Here is an 18,417-nt window from a genome sequence, read left to right on the forward strand (position 1 = left end):
GTCTGCTCCTATTACAACATCTAGGTACTACCTGGATCATCCCGCCTTACCACTGAGCCCCCAGTGGTAAGAGCATCTCTCTCCTTTCTTCACCCTTCTTAAGATGTGACCTGGGCAGTGGGAGCTGGGGAGATGGCTCAGAGGTTAAAAGCACTGACTGCTCTTCCAGAGGTCCTGAGTTCAATTCCCAGCAATCACATGGTGGCTCAGTAACCATCTGTAATGAGATCTAGCGCCCTCTTCTGGCCCGCAGGCATACATGCAGACAGAACACTATATACATAATAAATACATTACAAAAAAAAAAGGTGTGATCTCAGACAAGACCTGTTAATTCTTGGGATGATTTTCAAACGTGGTAGGTTGTAAACTCTAGTCTGGATCATGCAGCTCATTTATGATGTTTATTTCCAGAACTAGGATTTTTCACTTCAGGACAAATCAAAGGCTCATTAAAAATCCATCACCCTCGGGCACTGGGTGTGTGCCTGGGCTCCTTCCTAGAAGGTCAGGCAAAGAATCTAAGAGGAAACCCCAAAAGGCGTCCTCTCGGATTCCTTCTGGACAGCACATAACTGTCCAAGTCTTTACTGGCCCCTGAGACTAGTGCACAGAGGTGAGCAGAGGTCAGGGTGGGCAAATGAGAGGCAGGTGCACAAATTTTAGGAGCTGGCCGGCAGCAGTAGCCTTCCACTCCTGACCGAGTCTGGGACACCGCTCTCTGCTATCACATGGTATTACCAAAGAGAAGAGAAAGTAAAAAGGAAAGGAAGTCTGGGTCTGGCTGCTCTGTGACCAGAGGAAGAGGGCAGGGGTTTCACTTTTCATAAGAATGCATGATGGCGACCCAGATCCTAGAGGGCTCAAAGGAAAATCATGATCTGGGGAGGAAAAAAAAATGTGGAACTTGTACTCAGTCCTTTCCTAGTACAGGACAAGACCACCCCACTCTCAGCAGCTGGTTCTTTCTACTGGGTTCTCCAAGCCTTTTCTTTATCATACTCCCCTAGGCCCTAACGTCAAAACCGGGACTCTCCACTAAAACTCTTAAGATTCTGGCTGCGCATCGGTGGAAGAAGCCCACTTGAAACTGTCCATGCCTCTCGGCAGCAGGAGGTCCAGAGAGAGGTCCCGCTGCTCAAGCTCGGAGTGCACAGGTCGGTACCCCAGCAGCTGCAGTGCGCCAGCGCACAGTTCCTGGACCCGCTGAATCTTTGCGAAGGGCAGCGTGTTACGCCAGGCTTGGGACACACTGAGCGCATCCCTGGATGAGGTCTTGAAGGCCTCACGGCGTGTTCCTGGCCCTGAGCCGTGCGTGATGTTGTGGATCCAAGCTTGGAGCTGCGGCGTGAGGCTAAGGCCGGTGAAGGCATAGAGTTCACGGATCTCGGTGAGAGGGTCCCGGGCCAGATCCTCGAAGCGCACTAGGCGGTAGCGACCTTGCAGGAAGGGCGGCGGCTTGTACAATGCGGCCTCTGCGATGCGCACGTGGCTGCGACACACCTCACTGACCACGCGCAGCCGGGGGTCCGCCTCCACCTGAGTACCGTTGGTACCCAAGACGATGCCATTGTCCCTCGCCAGCGCCTTAGCTGTCTGCTCTCGAGAACGCAGCACCGCCCGCGGGTCGCGCACCAGGTGCACGATGCGCAGGTTGAGCGCGGGGTCATTGAGCAGCGGGTAGAGAACTTGCAGGTTAAAGAAGCGCACCTCCTTGAGCACTATGTGGCTATAAGAGCTGCAGGCTTCCTGGACCAGGCCGAAGGGCCGCGCTGGGCACAGAGACTTGCACACCTCCTCGCTGCTGATGTTGCCGGGACCGAAGGCGTTGCAGACTGGAGGCGAGCACAACGCGCGACTCACCGCCCACTGGAAGAGATCTGAGACGTTGCGGCGCCAGGGCAGGTAGGCATCAAATACGTCCATGTCGCATAGGAATACTGAACGGACCAGGTCGCGCACGGCCATGTGAAGCACAGGGGCACTGCCCTGCGACAGGGCATTCCACACGTGCCAGGCCGGCTCCATCAGGTAGAAGACATCTGGGTGTTGGCTGAAGAGCTGGCCCACGAAAGACGAGCCCGAGCGCCACGAGGACAGCACGAGCACATGCACATGCCCCTTACTGCCGGCTGGGGATGAGGGCATTTGCCGGGAGACCAGGAAGACCAGGATGCAGGTCTGTGTTATTAAGAGTGAAAGCACACAAGTGCTGGAGAAGCGGGGCAGCCGCATGCCTCTGGTTAGGACCTATAAAAGGGAGGCACAGAGTTAGGGCCCATGGCCTGAGCTCACACACCAAGCCCAACTTCAGTCCCGTTGCCAGCTGCACGCTATATGTAGCTGTAGAAGGACGCTGAATTTCTACTTCTCCCTCCATCTCCTAAATGCGGGGATTATGGATATGTGCTACCACACCTATTTTAGCAAATACTATTTTTCATACAAGACCCCTTAAGAATCGCTCTTATGGAGTTACTTTTAGGTGATTGGCCATATCTAAGTACTGCCAGGCTTTTTAGGTTGACTCCTGCCTCTTTACTTCCTGCTCTGTGATTTTGGCACCAGGCAATCTCTCTGTGATTCTATTTACCCATCTTTAAAGGGGGATAATACAGGCATCTGGCTTCAAGAATTTGTGGCCGTTGACTGAAAAAAGTGTAGAGAAAGGAGAGTGTAGTAACTCCCATGATTGAAGACGAGACCTTTCTACAGTACAGTGTGCTTCCATGTGGTATAATTTTTTTAATTAACAAATAGCATCGTTTTTGTTATTAAAAATGAACAGTATTGTAAAATACTATTTTATGATGTGTTACATTTGTTTATGCTGTGGAACATTTGTTTAATGATGCAAAAGTGTGCAAAAATGTGTTGCATTCTTTTTTGTTTTGGTTTTTATTGTTGTTGTTGTTTTGAGACAAGGTTTCTCTCTGTAACAGCCCTAGCGGTGGCAGAACTCACAGAGATCTGCCTGCCTCTGCCTCCTGAGTGCTGGGATTAAAGACATGCACCACCCCCAGCCTATTGCATTCTTTTATGTTGCATTTGTTTAATTCTGTGAAGCTGTGTTTCTTTGCCTGTCTAAAACATCTAACTGGGGGCTGGAGAGATGGCTCAGAGGTTAAGAGCATTGTCTGTTCTTCCAAAAGTCCTGAGTTCAATTCCCAGCAACCACATGGTGGCTCACAACCATCTGTAATGGGGTCTGGTGCCCTCTTCTGGCCTGCAAGCATGCACACAGACAGAATATTGTATACATAATGAATAAATAAAATATTTTAAAAAAATTAAAAAAAACCATCTGACTGGTCTAATAAAGAGCTGAATGGCCAATAACAAGAAAGGAGAAAGCATAGGCGGGACTGGCAGGCAGAGAGGATAGATAGGAGGAGAAGTCCTAGGAGCAAATGAAGGAGAAGGACACCAGGGGCTGTCACCCAGCTACACAACAGGCCAAGGGGTAAGAAGCAAAGAAAGGTATACAGAAGCATAGGTAGATGAGATGATTTAAATAGAAAAAAAAAAAGCTGGCTAGAAATAAGGCAAGCTAAAGCCGGGTATTCATACGTAAGAATAAGTCTCCATGTGATTTATTTGGGAGCTGAGTGGTGGACCCCCCCAAAAGAGCCCAAAAAGAGCAAAGAAATAACCAATAACCAACAGCAGAACAGGGCATGGTAAGATGGTTCAGCAGGTAAGGCCTTGCTGCCAAGCCTGATGAGTTGGTTTTAAATTCCTGGAATGCACATGTCAAAGGCCAGCACCGACTCCCCAAAATTGTCCTTGTCCTTTGACCTCTACATATGTACACCCTCCCCCCACACCATGGAATGGGGGTGTGTAGCTTAGTAGTCAATCTCAGGCACAGCACAAGCCAGGTACGGCAGTGCACACCAGTGATTCTAGCACTTGGTAAACAAGGGAGGAGGACCAGAAGTTCACAGTCATCCTCAGTTACACAGCAAGTCTAATGCAATTCCATGCTACCCCAGATTCGCTCTCAGTCAAGAAAAGAAGCAAGCGCAAAGGGCAGGAGAGAGATCTCAATTAATAAATGGGACCTCCTGAAACTGAAAAACTTCTGTAAGGCAAAGGACACGGTCAACAAGACAAAGCGACAGCCTACAGAATGGGAAAAGATCTTCACTAACCCTACATCAGGCAGAGGTCTGATCTCCAAAATATACAAAAAAACTCAAGAAATTAGACACCAAAAGAACACATAATCCAATAAAAAAATGGAGGGGGGCTGGAGAGATGGCTCAGTGGTTAAGAGCATTGCCTACTCTTCCAAAGGTCCTGAGTTCAATTCCCAGCAACCACATGGTGGCTGACAACCATCTGTAATGAGGTCTGGTGCCCTCTTCTGGCCTGCAGACATACACACAGACAGAATATTGTATACATAATAAATAAATAAATAAATAAAATTTATAAAATGGAGTACAGACCTAAACAGAGAACTCTCAACAGAGGAATCTAAAATGGCTGAAAGACACTTAAGGAAATGTTCGACATCCTTAGTCATCAGAGAAATGCAAACCAAAGCAACTCTGAGATTCCATCTTACACCTGTAAGAATGGCCAAAATCAAAAACACTGATGACAACTTATGCTGGAGAGGTTGTGGGGAAAAGGGAACACTTCTGCATTACTGGTGGGAATGCAAGCTGATACAACCCCTTTGGATATCAGTGTGGTGATTTCTCAGAAAATTATGAAACACCCTTCCTTAAGACCCAGTAATACCACTTTTGGGTATATATCCAAAGGATGCTCAATCATGCCACAAGGACATATGTTCAACTATGTTCAAAACAGCTTTGTTTGTCATAGCCAGAACCTGGAAACAACCTAAATGCCCCTCGACCGAAGAATGGATAAGGAAAATGTGGTACATTTACACAATGGAGTACTTACTACACAGCAGAAAAAAATAATGACAGCTTGAATTTTGCAGGAAAATGGATGAAACTAGAAAACATTATTTTGAGTGAGGTAACCCAGACACAGAAAGACAATTATCACATGTACTCACTCATATGTGTTTTTTAAACATAAAGCAAAGAAAGCCAGCCTATAAATCACAATCCCAGAGAACCTACACAACAGTGAGAACCCTAAGAGAGACAAACATGGATCTAATCTACATGGGAAGTAGAAAAATACAAGATCTCCTGAGTAAATTGGAAGCATGGGGACCATGGGAGAGGGTTGAAGGGGAGGGGAGCATAGGAAAATGTAGAGCTCAATAAATATCAATTAAAAAAAAAAAAGAAAGCCAGAACTTGCTGAGTGGTGGTGGCGCATGCCTTTAATCCTAGCACTTGGGAGGCAGAGGCAGGTGGATCTCTGTGAGTTCGAGGCCAGCCTGGTCTACAAGAGCTAGTTCCAGGAGAGGCACCAAAAGTTACAGAGAAATCCTGTCTCGAAAAACAAAAACAAAAGAAAAGTGAGAGAGAGAGAGAGAGAGAGAGAGAGAAAGCCAGAACTGACACCTTTACACCAATGCACATAAAATAAAATTAAAATAAATTTTTAAAAAAACTCTTCAGTGTCAGTGTTACAATTTAGTAGTTTTTCTAGTGGCTTACTACAGTGTAATATATAAATTTACATTCTATGCATATATATCTCTCTTAGATGCCTCCTATTACACTTTTGGTTAAATAAATATTAAAAGTGTGCAAGATATGATTTAAAAATGCAGTTGAGCCGGGCGGTGGTGGCGCACGCCTTTAATCCCAGCACTCGGGAGGCAGAGGCAGGCGGATCTCTGTGAGTTCGAGGCCAGCCTGGTCTACAAGAGCTAGTTCCAGGACAGGAACCAAAAGCTACGGAGAAACCCTGTCTCGAAAAAAAAAAAATGCAGTTGACAGCTAAAATACACATGTAGTAGTAAAGAGGACATTTCCTTTGAAAGAAAAGCTTACTATTTTTGATAGTAAAACTAATAAATGCTGCACCTATTAACTCATGCCTGTAATCTTAGCACTTGGATGAGGCAGGAGGTTTATTGGGCTACATGAGACCCTGTCTCAAAAAGAGCAAACCAAATAAAACTGAATTTAAAACAAGCAAATAAAAACCATAATAAAATGTTTTCCTTGGAATCAGATCCCCCTGGCTATTAAAATTGTAGCAGGGAGTGAAAGATAAAAAGGAAGAAATGTGGGAAGCAGAATAAAAAGACATCCCATGGAAAATAAAGAAAACAAGAGCTTCAGTGCAGGGGGTCTAAATCAGAAGAGTCTCTGTCCTGGAGGAGTTGACAATCCAGCTAGGAACATCAAGACTCACTCACGGGGTCTGGAGAGATGGCTCAGCAGTTAAGAGCACTTGCTGCTCTTGCAGAGGACAGGGTTTGGTTCCTAGTACCCACATTCACAGTTCACAACCGTCTGTAATTATAGCTCCGGGGGATCTGGCTCCCTCTTCTGGCCTCCATGGGTACCAGACATGCACACATTGCACATACATGCATTCAGGAAAAGCACCCCTACACATAAAAATAAAAGTAAAAGTAAAGCAATCTAAAAAGGGGGATGGGATGACCCATTCATGGATGGTCAAAAGATCAGAAAGTTGGTAGTCCAAGTGCCTACTTTTCTCCTGGATTCTGTTCTAATTCACCCCTCTCCTTCTTTCAGTTCATCTGCACAGTGCCTGCAGACTTATCTAAATCTGATTGGGTCCATCTACTTGGCTTTCCAAATGTACCGCTAATTCCCATCCAGAATCCTCTAGATCAGAGTTCATCAAAAGAGCATCAAGGCCCCATATGCCGAAACCCTCTGCTGTGTAGTGAGTGCATACCCCTGTCTCCACCTGGGATAATCTCAACTTCCTCTGATGTAACTACTGCCAGTGTCTCTCAAGGCATGCCACTCTGCCCTCTGCCATACTCCATTTCTCCTTCCTGTCTGCAGGCAGCGCTAAGTTGGAATTGTGGTTTTGGATTTTTTTTTTTAAGTACCCGTCAATTTTCAGGGATCTGGCACTATACAAGCACATGGGTATCTACTAGGCATGCGTTCTTTGCAAGACAGCCTCTAAGCTGGGCATAGTGCACATGCCTGTAACCCTATTTGAGAAGTGGAGGCAGGAGGATCAGGAGTTCATTTAGCCTGAGTTAAATGAACCTGTCTAAAATCAATGTAAAAAAAATACAAAAAACCTAACAACAAAACCCAATTGTGCTGGTTTGAATAGAAATGGCTTCCATAGACTTGTGTATTTGAATGCTCAGCCATAGGGAGAGGCACTATATTAGGAGATGTGGCCTTGTTGGAGGTGGGTGTGTCACTGTGGAGGTGGACTCTGAGGTCTCATATATGTTCAAGCGACACCTAGTGTGGCATACAGTCTTCTTCTGCTACCTGCTGATCAAGATGCAGAACTCTCAGCTCCTTCTCCAGCATGTCTGCCTGCCTGCTGCCATGCTCCCATCATGATGTTAATGGACTGAACCTCTAAAACTGTGCCACCTGCCTCAATTATGTGTTTTCCTTTTCAGAGTTGTGTGGTCACGGTGTCTCTTCACAGCAATAGAAACCCTAACTATGACTTGTTCCAAGACTGGCTTATTGCATACTTATCCCTTCCAATTCCTGGCCTCACCTAGAAGTAGTTTAAGAATAGGACTCCTGAGCTGTAGAGATGGTTTGCTTTGCAGAGGACCTGGGTTCAATTCCCAGCATCCACATGGAAGCTCACAACTATCCGTAACTACAGTTCAAAGTGATCTGACACCCCCCCCCCCGAGCTTGCCATCACTAGGCACACATGTGGTGCACAGACATACATGCAAGCAAAATATTCACACACATAAAATGAAGTAAGTAAACCTAAAATAGAAAATGGGAAAAAGAAAAGAACACTTGCCAATCCCCAAGGGAGAGAGAAACTGTCAACATAGAAGAACACTAAACAGAGAAATGACTAAGTTCTCAAGCAAGCTGACAGCATCATCTGAACATCTGGACCCAAGGGTACAGATTCTCCTCACTCCTGCTTAAACCAATGAAAGATGAGTTTCTGTGAAAACCAGGAGTTCTGGTTTAATAGTGGATTCTGGTTGTTGCACAGAGCTTCTGGCTTCTGATTATGCTATTTCTCCATGTGGGAGCTAAATACATTAATGTATCAATGACAGTTAGTTGAGGAATATTATTTTAAGGTGTGTTACATTTGTTTATGCTGTGGAACATTTGTTTTAGCGATGCATCCATTTATGCTGCATTTTTTTTGACTCTATGAAGCTGTGATTCTTTGCCCGTCTCAAACACCTGATGGTCTAATAAACATCTGAACGGCCAATAGCAAGGCAGGAGAAAGGATAGGCAGGGCAGGCAGACAAAGAGAATAAATAGAAGGAGAAATCTGAGAAGAGGAAGGAGCAAGACAGAACAAGGCGAGGAGAACGTCAGGGGCAGCCACCCAGACACCCGGCCACCCGGCCACCCGGCCAGCCACAGAGTCAGAGTGAAAGTAAGATTACAGAAGTAAGAAAAGGAAAACACCCAGAGGCAAAAGGTAGTCAGGATAATTTAAGAAAAGTTGGCAAAAAAAAAAAAAAGCCAAACTAAGGCTGGGCATTTATAAGAAGAATGAGACCCCTTGTGTGATTTATTTGGGAGCTGAGTGGCAGGCTTCCCTCCCCAAAAGCCAAAAAAGAGCAAGAGCAAAGAATAGAAAACAGCCAACAACAATTTGTCAGTCCAGTGTGGTGGTGCACACCTGTAATCCCAGGGGTTGGGAGGTAAAAGCAAGAAGGTCAGTTTAGTGCCAGCCTGGGCTCTGCAGGGAGTTCCAGGCCAGCATGGGCTAAATGAGACCGTGTCTCAAACAAAACAAAAACCACTAGGCAAGTTTGGTAGTATAAACCTATAATCCCAGAATTTGGGAAGCAGAGGCAGGAGGATCACTAGAAGTTTGAAGCCAACCCTATATCTAGTTGAAAGCTTATCTCAAAGAAAGAGAGAGAATGCATGTCCATCAAGATACTTTTTGTTGTTGTTGTCTGTTTGTGGGTTTTGTTTTTTCATTTTTGTTTTTTATTTTTGAGGTTTCTCTTTGTAGCCCTGGCTGTTAAAGAACTCACTTTGTAGACCAGGCTGGCCTTGAACTCACAGAGATCCGCCTGCCTTTGCCTCCCAAGTGCTGGGTTTAAAGGTGTGAGCCACCACTGCCCAGCAAGGACACTCTTATGCTCTGTGCTCTTTTCTGAGGTGCTATACTTCAACAAAAACATTTGAATAAGACTTTGAGTATCATAAAAGGAAGAAGTTGAAAGGCCACATGAAGCCAGGTGTGGTCACTCATTCCTGTAATCGCAGCACTCTAGAGGCTGAGGTAAGAGTAATGCCGCAAATGTGAAGCCAGCCTGGCTAAATGATGAGTTTCGGGGCAGCCTGGATTGCAGGGTGAGACCAAAGAGTACATGGCATAAATAAATGCACAGTGAATTGAAATCAGACACCCTGCCATCCAAGTCTGAAAGCCTCTTGCTCCTCATTTCTTTCTGCAGTGTTCCTTAAACATCCCTTACCATTTCATGGCCTGGGAGACAGGAGGAGCACTGTTTTCTGTCTGGTTTGCAGATGGGAAGACTGAGATAGGAGGCAAGGGATGTCTGCCATCTCAGGTGCTGAGCTGGAGTCCAGGAACTTCCAGCCAAGCTCCACTAGACAGCTCTTCCTGCGGTCAGTCTGCCCAGCCCTGGCATGGAATCTAAGAGTGAAACATCACACTGGCAAGCTCAGATTGCTCAGTTTGATGTCAGCTGGAGACCATCCCTGCTCAGGAATCCCAATGGCTGGGCACATCGGATTCTAGGGGAGGAAATGGGTAAACATCACGCCTCAAGGATGACCAGTGAAGTAAAACTGCAGGGATGGAGCCCAGGATGTTCCTTAGGGAGAAGGATGTGTAAGAGAGAGAACAGAGGGGAAGAGAAGGAAATTGAAAGAAAAAAATCAAGGGAGGAGAATTACTCTTGTGGTGGATCAAGAGGCAGCACAGTAAGCTGGGCATGGTGGCCCTCGCCTTTAATCCCTGCAGAGGCAGGACGATCTCTGCAAGTTGGAGGCCAGCCTGGTCTACATAGCGTGCTCTAAGACAGCCAGGAGCATGTAGAGACCTTGCCTCAAAAATAAATAAGTAAAAATTTAAAAGAGGCAGCATAATAAATGCACTTGCTTCAGGATCCCGGCAGCCCACGCCCTGCGTGTTTGCTGATATGATCCTTGAAATGAGGAAATGGGCTCATTTTACAGAAGAGGGAGCTGTAGTTTGGTGAGATTAAGACTCACCTTAAACACCCTGAGTCAGAATGGGAACTCTAGCAGCCTACCTGCAGTGGCTCAGAGGGGACTTGCCACCTGCTCAGCCCACATTTCTTTCTGCTGTATACCTTGAAGTTACTCCAGGCAGTATCGATTATGTCAAAAATGCACACATACCGAAGTGCAGCAACAGATGGGAGAAGGCAGCTACAAGCCGGGCGGTGGTGGCGCACGCCTTTAATCCCAGCACTCGGGAGGCAGAGGCAGGCAGATCTCTGTGAGTTCGAGGCCAGCCTGGTCTACAAGAGCTAGTTCCAGGACAGGAACCAAAAAGCTACGGAGAAACCCTGTCTCGAAAAATTAAAAAAAAAAAAAAAAGTAAAAAAAAAAAGGCAGCTACAAACAACTATCTAGAAAGGGATTTACACCTAGGATATTAAAGAGTTCCTGTGAGTGGGTAAAGGATTTAAGAAGACATTTTTTTTTTCCAGAGAAGATACACAAATGAGTGATAAATACGTCCTTAGTCATCAGACAAATTACCCAGTAGGGAAGCTGTTGAGGACAAGGAGCAGGGGAGGGGCTAGGAGGATGGCTCATGGGTAAAGGGCATTTGCTGCCAAGCCTGACAGCCTGAGTTTGATCTCTGGAATCAGACAGTAGAAGAAAAGATTCACCCTCTAATGGCTGTGCTCTGACTTCCATGGTGTGCATGTCTGGCCATAAATGTATATTTTTTGAAGGAGGGCTGGGCATGGTGGTGCTCTGTGAGTTTGAGGCCAACCTGATCTACATGCCTTGTTCCAGGCTAGCCAAGGCTACATAGTGAGACTGTGTCTCATAAAAAGCAAATTTTATAAAGAGATAGACAAGCTAGGGATGTGGCAGAGGGAGAAAGGGAGGGAAGGAGGGAAGGAGGGAGGGAGAAAAGGAGAACATTCAGGATGTTTTGAGACAGGGTTTCATGTTGCCAGGCTAGCCTAGAAACTTGCTGTGTAGCACGACTAACTTTGAACCCCTGGTCCATTTCCCTACTTCTGCTATTACAAGCATGAGCCAGGATTTTTAAAATTACAGTGTCAGTGGAAGTAAGAGGAATCAGAACCCTCCTCCAGGGCTGCCGAGAATGGAAAACGGTGCTGTGGAAAATAGTCTGCCAGTCTGGCAGTTCCTCAGAGAGCTGAACAGCCAGCGCCTGATGCAATAATTCCATCCCAGGCTATAGACTCAATAATAGTGAAAACATATGTCCACTTAAAACTTGCTCAAGAGTTTTCATAGCAGCATTACTTATGCTAACACCAAAGCAGAAACATTCCAAATAGCTATCAATTGATAAGCAAAATTATTGTATACCTCACAGTAGAAAAGTCTCTGCCGAGGGCCAAGGAGATGGCTCAGCAGGTAAAAGTACTTGCTGTGTATGCCTATAACCCGAGTTTGATCCCCAGAAGGATAGAAGGATAGATGTGTCTCCCCAAAATTGTCCTCTGACCTCCATATGTGGATTGTGGCATGCATGTGCCTACATTCAAACACATTACACACACACACACAAACACATACTAATAATAACAAAAACAATGATGATGATGATAAGTGAAGAGAATTCTCTGGCAATAAATACTAATAAATTGTGGATACATATAAAATTCAACATGGTTTCACCTGAGGCTGACTCACAATACTGAATACATTATACATTATAAACAGTGAGCTGTACATTTAAAAAGAACAAACTTTAAGGTATGTGAATTATATCTTGAGAAGGCTGTTAAAGAACACATAAGAAAATGGAGAAAGAAGTGTGGAAGGGACGGCATCAAATAGCAAGTAGTGTTTCCCTTCCTATGGGCAAGCTACAGGTGTTGATTTTATTTTTGAGACAGTCTCGTGTGTCTCAGGCCGGCTTTAAAATACATAGCTAAGGATGACTTGAACTCCAGTTTCTCCCATTGTCTCTTCCCAGTGCCGGGATTACAGGCACATGCCACTGTGTGCAGTTCTAATGGCTTTCTTTGGTAACTTTAGATTATTTTTTAGTAGGTTAATGAGGGTGTGACTGGAGTTTGCTGGCCTCCAGCCTTTGTTGCTGGAAGACATGCCTGCAAGTCCACCTATCAGCTTACCTGAGCACCCACCAGACCAGGGAAGACCAGGGAGTGGGTTGGAGGATCTCCTATGCAGTGAAGGGTATTTCCAAGCCCATCTTCAAGTTCAAGACTGTTTGCCGGGCCAGGAGTCCTGGCCAATCAGTCGTTCCTGCTAGTTCTGATCATGTAGCTGCATGATGGCTGCGAGGGGCGAGGAGCTTGGAGTTGTACAGTTCAGATGCAGCAGGAGGAAAGACCCCTGCCTTCTGGAATCTGTCCAGTAGATAGGGGTTGATAGCTTGCTTGTCTAGCAAGAACAAAGTTCAGGGGTTATGCTGGATATGCTGGCATATGTTTGTAATCCCAGCACTTGAGAGGTAGAGGCAAGGCTAGCCTGTACTACCTGAGACCCTATCCAAAATCATCATCATTCATTAGGGAATCAATTTAAATCAGTCTGGAAAGCCAAGTCTGGTGGCATAGGCCATCTTCCCAGCTGCTTGGGGGGCCTAGGCAAGAAGATCACAAATTAGAATATGGAAGCTTAGGGTATGGCTGGAGATCGAACTCAGGGGTAGAGGGCTTACATGTAAGCACTCCTAGGTTCAACCCCAATTACTGGAAAGATCCTCAAGATTCCATGGCTCACAGCCACTCGGAGGCATTTCCGAGCCAATACCAAGACATAAACCCCCCTTTCCTTAGTCCTGAGCTTTGAAAGTTGTGTTGTGGAGAAAGATTTCTCTGGAGCTGGGCATGCGGCTCAGTGAGGTAGCGCATTTGACTAGCAAGCATGAAGCTCTAGGTTTCATTCCCAGCACTGAGAAAAGGGAGGGGTTACAGAAGAAAATGTTTTGAGTTTTGACTTTTTTTTTTTTCCTATTCTCACATCGCAATCCCACTGAAGACCTGTGGGATCCCCAGAATCATGGGGAATTCTGTTAGCACACAAGTGATCCAGTCCGCAGCATCTGTGTATCTTTTAGGTCAATTCAGTTCTGAGCCAAGGTTATTTGATTGGCTCAGCTAGAAATTGGGGTTCCCAGGCGAACAATGAGGGCTGATGAGAAGCCAAGGACAATGGCACGGGGTTTTGATCCTACTTAATGTTCTGGCTTTGTGGGAGCCTAGCCAGTTTAGATGTTCACCTTCCTAGATATGGACGGAGGGGGGAGGACCTTGGACTTTCCACAGGGCAGGGAACCCTGACTGCTCTTTGGACTGGAGAGGGAGGGGGAGAGGAGTGGGGGGAGGGGGGAAAGGGTGGGAGGAGGGGGAGGGAAATGGGAGGCTGGGAGGAGGCGGAAACTTGTTTTTTTCCTTTTCTCAATAAAAAAAAGAAAGAAAGAAATTGGGGTTCCCACAATTCCTCTCTGGAGTACGATCAGTTTACTCGACTGGCTCGCAGAACTCAGGGGATCACTTGTGTCCATCATTTCATTCCCAGGGATACAGATTAAGAGACACACAGGGTGGGGAAGGACAACTCCGTGGTCCCCTCCAGGAGCATGGTCCTAAAGGAATCTCTGAACTCTGCCCTTTTGGGTTTTTATAAACACTACCCTGTGTGTCTAATGCTACACCGAGTGTGGAAACCCAGCAAGGCCTGTCAGTCTAGATTCCTCTTGACTTCTCTGGGTAGGATTTCTTCCTCCAGGGTATGGGGTATGGGGCAAGACCACTCACAACACCGTCTACTTTAGGCAGGCAATTTCTGAACAACCAACAGCTCCAAGGTAGGGGTGGGGAGGGGTGATTTGAGTTTCTGTGACCTGAGTTGGGAGGGGAAAAAAAGAAATCCTAGTTTATATGCTCTGCCTTGGAGTTCTGAGCCAGGAACTGTCAAAGAAAACCAAGCACATCAGCCGGGCAGTGGTGGTGCACGCCTTTAATCTCAGTACTCCGGAGGCAGAGGCAGGGGGATTTCTGAGTTTGAGGCCAGCCTGGGGTACAGAATGAGTTCCAGGACAGTCAGGGCTACATAAGGAAACTCTGTCTCAAAAAAAATGAAAATAAAAAAGGTCATAGAATCTTATAGACAGTGGGACCCTTGGTTGACTGGCTAGCTGCTGTTCTTTTGCTTTGCTTTGATCCTAAACACTGACGCCTTCCCCACAGCGACACATGCAGGGCAGCAGGTAGGGATTGCATGCTTAGCATGTTCCTGGGTTTTCCTGCAGAGCACTCATGGAGAACATCTAGAATGTTCTCGGATTTTATTAATATTTATTTATTTACTGATTTTTGAGACAGGGTTGTACTCTGTAGCCCTGATTGGCCTGGAACTTGCTGTGTAAGTGGGCTGGCTTTAAACTAGGGAGACCGTCTGTCTTACTTTTGTCTCTGGGATTAAAGGTGTGTGCCGCCGTGCCCAGCCATGACTTTATATTCAAAAAAGCAAATTATTCTCCCAAGTCAATGACATAACAACAACAAAAGGATTAGTTGAGAAGAAAGGAACTCAACACACACAATAGTCAAATGCTACCTTACCTTAGGACATATTCTGATTTGAAAACAACAGTTGCAAGAAGCTATCTTAAAGATAATGTGGAAAATAAGACCAGGCATAGAGTAGACCTAGAGCATTCAAGAATCTTCCAAAATCTGGGTCATAAACATAGTCTACAAGCCTAAGAAACATTCTGTCCATAAGAAAAACCCAAGCACGGCAGCCGTAAGGGATCTTGATGACCCTCTGACTCTCACCAAGATAGCAAGCACAGGAAGAGACAGCACACGTGTGCACAGCACAGAAGACTACAAGAAATAATGGCTGGAAGCCTAGCTTTTGAAGCCAGACAGGGTTCATATCCTGTGTCAAGCCAGTCACCAAGGCACTCGGGGCCAGACTCCTTGGTAAAATGAGGCTTTGAACAAGCCACCCCACCCACGGGGCCTTCACACAGCTCTCTTAGGCGCTCTAGGGCTGGCCTATACTCACTCATAGCTTCCAGTCAGCCAGGCGCCATTTCCTCATCTCTAAAAACGATGACTTTTTATTTTGTTTAGCTAAGAGCATGGCAGCACTCTCCTGTAACCCCAGCATTTAGGAACCTGAGACAAGAAGATGGAGTTTGAGGCCAGAACTACACAGAGTACTCAGGCCTCGAAACTCAAAAACCTTAACCGCTCCTTCTGAAGCGTGGGGGAATTGAATTTGTTTTGCTTAAGTGAGACTCAACTTTCTTGTTTCCTGTTTAAGAGGGAAGAGAAAGTAGAGTTGGCATGTGTGGGGGGCACACATAACGAGGGCCATGAGAGCCCACTGCTGTGTCCAAGACTGCAGCCAGAAGCAAGCCAGTCAGCCCAAATTCTAGATCTGGCCCCAAATTATTTTTTTTCTTACGCATTCTGTGACAAAGCTCCTGAGCTTTTATTTATTTATTTAAAAAAAAACAAACATGTCTTTCGAAAGCACGTTTAAATCAATGTGATGCTCCAGTAGATGGGGGAGGGGAAGGAGGACTGAAGCCCATGAGGTCCAACAGAAACAACGTGCTCTCTGTGACCAATACACAACACACACCTTCTGCTTTCCCCACCAACCCTGACTAAGCTGCCAGACCCACAAGCCCCGCCAGTTGCACCTCTTCAGCCCCAATCCATCCTTGGGGTGGCACACTCCACCTGGAGACCTGATTACTCATCTACCCTAAAGCCTGGCGTTCTCCCACAAACTGGCCCTGGCGCCCCGAGCAGGAACGCTCTCTTCCCAGGCTCAACAATGGCTCCTAGGACTAGTCCCTTCAGAATTCCACCCCACAGGCAGTCCTTCTTCCCTTGGAATCCGCGGGGGCTGACTCAGTTCTTGCGATCCCACAGCGAGGAAGGGACATCATCCAGGGACGCTAGAAGTCACCGATGGGAGCCAGGGGTTTCTAACTAATATGTTAGAAACACCTGACGACCCCCTGGCAGTGCGAGTCTGGAAATTAAATAGAAGTCCCAGCTGGAGATGGAAACAGAAGAGCACTAAGTAGATGTTGGGGTGCAGGGGCCCTAGGGTTACCGCACAGACTCGGATCCCCGGTCCTGGAGCAGCCCACCCCTCCCCGCTGCCCAATCCGGCCGGCGCCCCGCTTTACCTGCGCTACTGGCGGCGCTGCTCCGCGCTGCCGCCCGCGGCGCGTACAATTGAGCGGGCTCAGTCAGTGGCTGTTCTTCGCCCCGGACTGCCAGGGCGGGAGCGCAGCGAGGAAGCAGCCAGTTGGCCCCGGACTCCTCAGTCCTCTCCAGACAGGACCGTCGGGCCACGCCTGGGGATGGGGGGGGGGGGCGGTGTGTTGTGTGGAGAGGCCAGAAAGAGGGAGGACACAGGTGGGCTCCAGGAACCACACTGACCGCCCCCTGGGGGTGTGTGGATGATCTAGCCTGATGGCGGAATCACCGCTGGGTTCACTAATGGACCGAAAAAATCTGTCCCTCAGGGAAGAAGCTTCTAGGAGGACAAAAGGCCCTTGTGCAGGAAATTTAATCTTTATCTTGCCCCCTCCTCTGCGGGTGGCATCTTTGCAACTATCCAAACAGACACCTTGATGCCAGGGCGTCTTGGCTGTCTTCTGGGCAACACAGGAGTGGGGAGGGGCCGAGAGGACAGGTGGCTTCTGGAACAGGAGCCTCTATGCAGAAGTGCGAGCTTCATAAAAGGTCCAGATAAACACGGGACACGTTTCAGCAAATAAAGCAGAGCCCAAGCAAACGCTGAAGCTAGGGCTCCGTGGGAGACCTGCGAATCTGGTGGGGGTCCAAGTGCTTGCTGGGGAGAGTGTTATCTGTGCGGCCCTTCCTGGGTGCGGTTTGGCAAGATGAAATTAGGATCCTTAACCATGGCCACAAGCTTTCTGAACTAGTAACTCCTTTCCAGAGCCATCTTAAGGAAATAAACCAACAATGAAGACTTATATATAACTTTCAAAGAAGCAGTATTTACAGGAAAAAAAGTTGCAACCCCCCCAAACAAACAAACAAACAAACGAAACAAAGTAAAAAATAAAACAAACCTAAACAAAACCCCCAAACTGTAGTCTAAGAGAAAGCCAGTCATTAGCTTCTGGGTAAAGGATTTAGATGACTGTTATTTTCTTTAAAAATGTAAAGTTTGAGCCTGATGGTGGTGACACATGCCTTTGATCCCAGTAATCAGGAAGCAGAGGCAGGTGGATCTCTGTGAGTTTGAGGCCAGCTTGGTCTACATACAGAGAGACCAGGACAGCCAGGGCTACAAAGAAACCCTGTGTTGAAAACCAAAAAAGAAAAAAAAAAGGGGGGGGGGGAGACAAATAAACAAAAAACGAAAACCAAACAAACAAAAACCCAGATTTTAATGTCAGGCTTGGTGGGTCATTCCTGTAATTCCAGCACTTGAGAAACTGAGGCAGAAGGATTGCCTGAAGTGTAAGGCCACCCTGGGTTACATAACAAGACCCAGTTAAAATAAAAATAAATAAACTAAGGTTTGTGTAATTTACACATTTTCTCCAGTAGACAGGATTTACTTGGTCAAAAATATACTTGGTCAAAAAAAGTAATTTGAAACTTACTTTCAAATGTGTGGATATGAAGAAATGGAAGGGAGGAGACGATGAACAAAAGTTAAAGAGAGCTTTGTTAACCTAGGCCTCCCCTTATTCAAACAGAAGCTGCATCGAGCATCCGGCAAAAACAGAGCCCTGTTCTTCCCACGGTGAGTAGTTAGCTCAAGCTGGCTGAGGTATAGCCCAATTGTGATCCTGTATATTTTCCACGATTTTTCCTCTGTGTGACTCAGGCCCAGAACTACCCCACTAGCATCTGATCTGGAAATAACTTGATACTTACCAAACAGCTGTAATTTTCCAGCCCGTGTCTTTCATTTGCCTTGTGGACGCCAAAGAAAACTGTTCTTTACTTGGGGTTGGCCGAGCAGGCTTTTGCCAAATACCTAACAAATGCTCCAGGGTCTTCAGGCAGAACATTGTCAGTGCACGGCTGTGGAAAAATCAATCATGTGCAGCCTGTCCCTCCCTGTTTCCCCCCGCCCATCAGAAGCCACA

General features: G+C 46.6%; 1 protein-coding gene across 1 annotated transcript; it reads right to left on the reverse strand.

The window, feature by feature from the left end:
- Window positions 1–342: 342 nt before the first annotated feature.
- On the reverse strand, window positions 343–18,288 carry LOC121447559 (carbohydrate sulfotransferase 5). The gene is made up of 3 exons (XM_041650869.1): window positions 18,203–18,288; window positions 16,471–16,641; window positions 343–2,250 (listed from the first exon to the last, which is right to left on the reverse strand). The coding sequence occupies exon 3, from the start codon at window positions 2,233–2,235 to the stop codon at window positions 1,048–1,050; it is 1,188 nt and encodes a 395-aa protein (XP_041506803.1). The 5' UTR covers window positions 2,236–2,250; window positions 16,471–16,641; window positions 18,203–18,288; the 3' UTR covers window positions 343–1,047.
- Between the last annotated feature and the right edge of the window lie 129 nt (window positions 18,289–18,417).

This window comes from Microtus oregoni, unplaced genomic scaffold (assembly GCF_018167655.1).
Source record: "Microtus oregoni isolate MIOR12 unplaced genomic scaffold, Mior012 000004F_ref0000308, whole genome shotgun sequence".
Classification (NCBI taxonomy): domain Eukaryota; kingdom Metazoa; phylum Chordata; class Mammalia; order Rodentia; family Cricetidae; genus Microtus; species Microtus oregoni.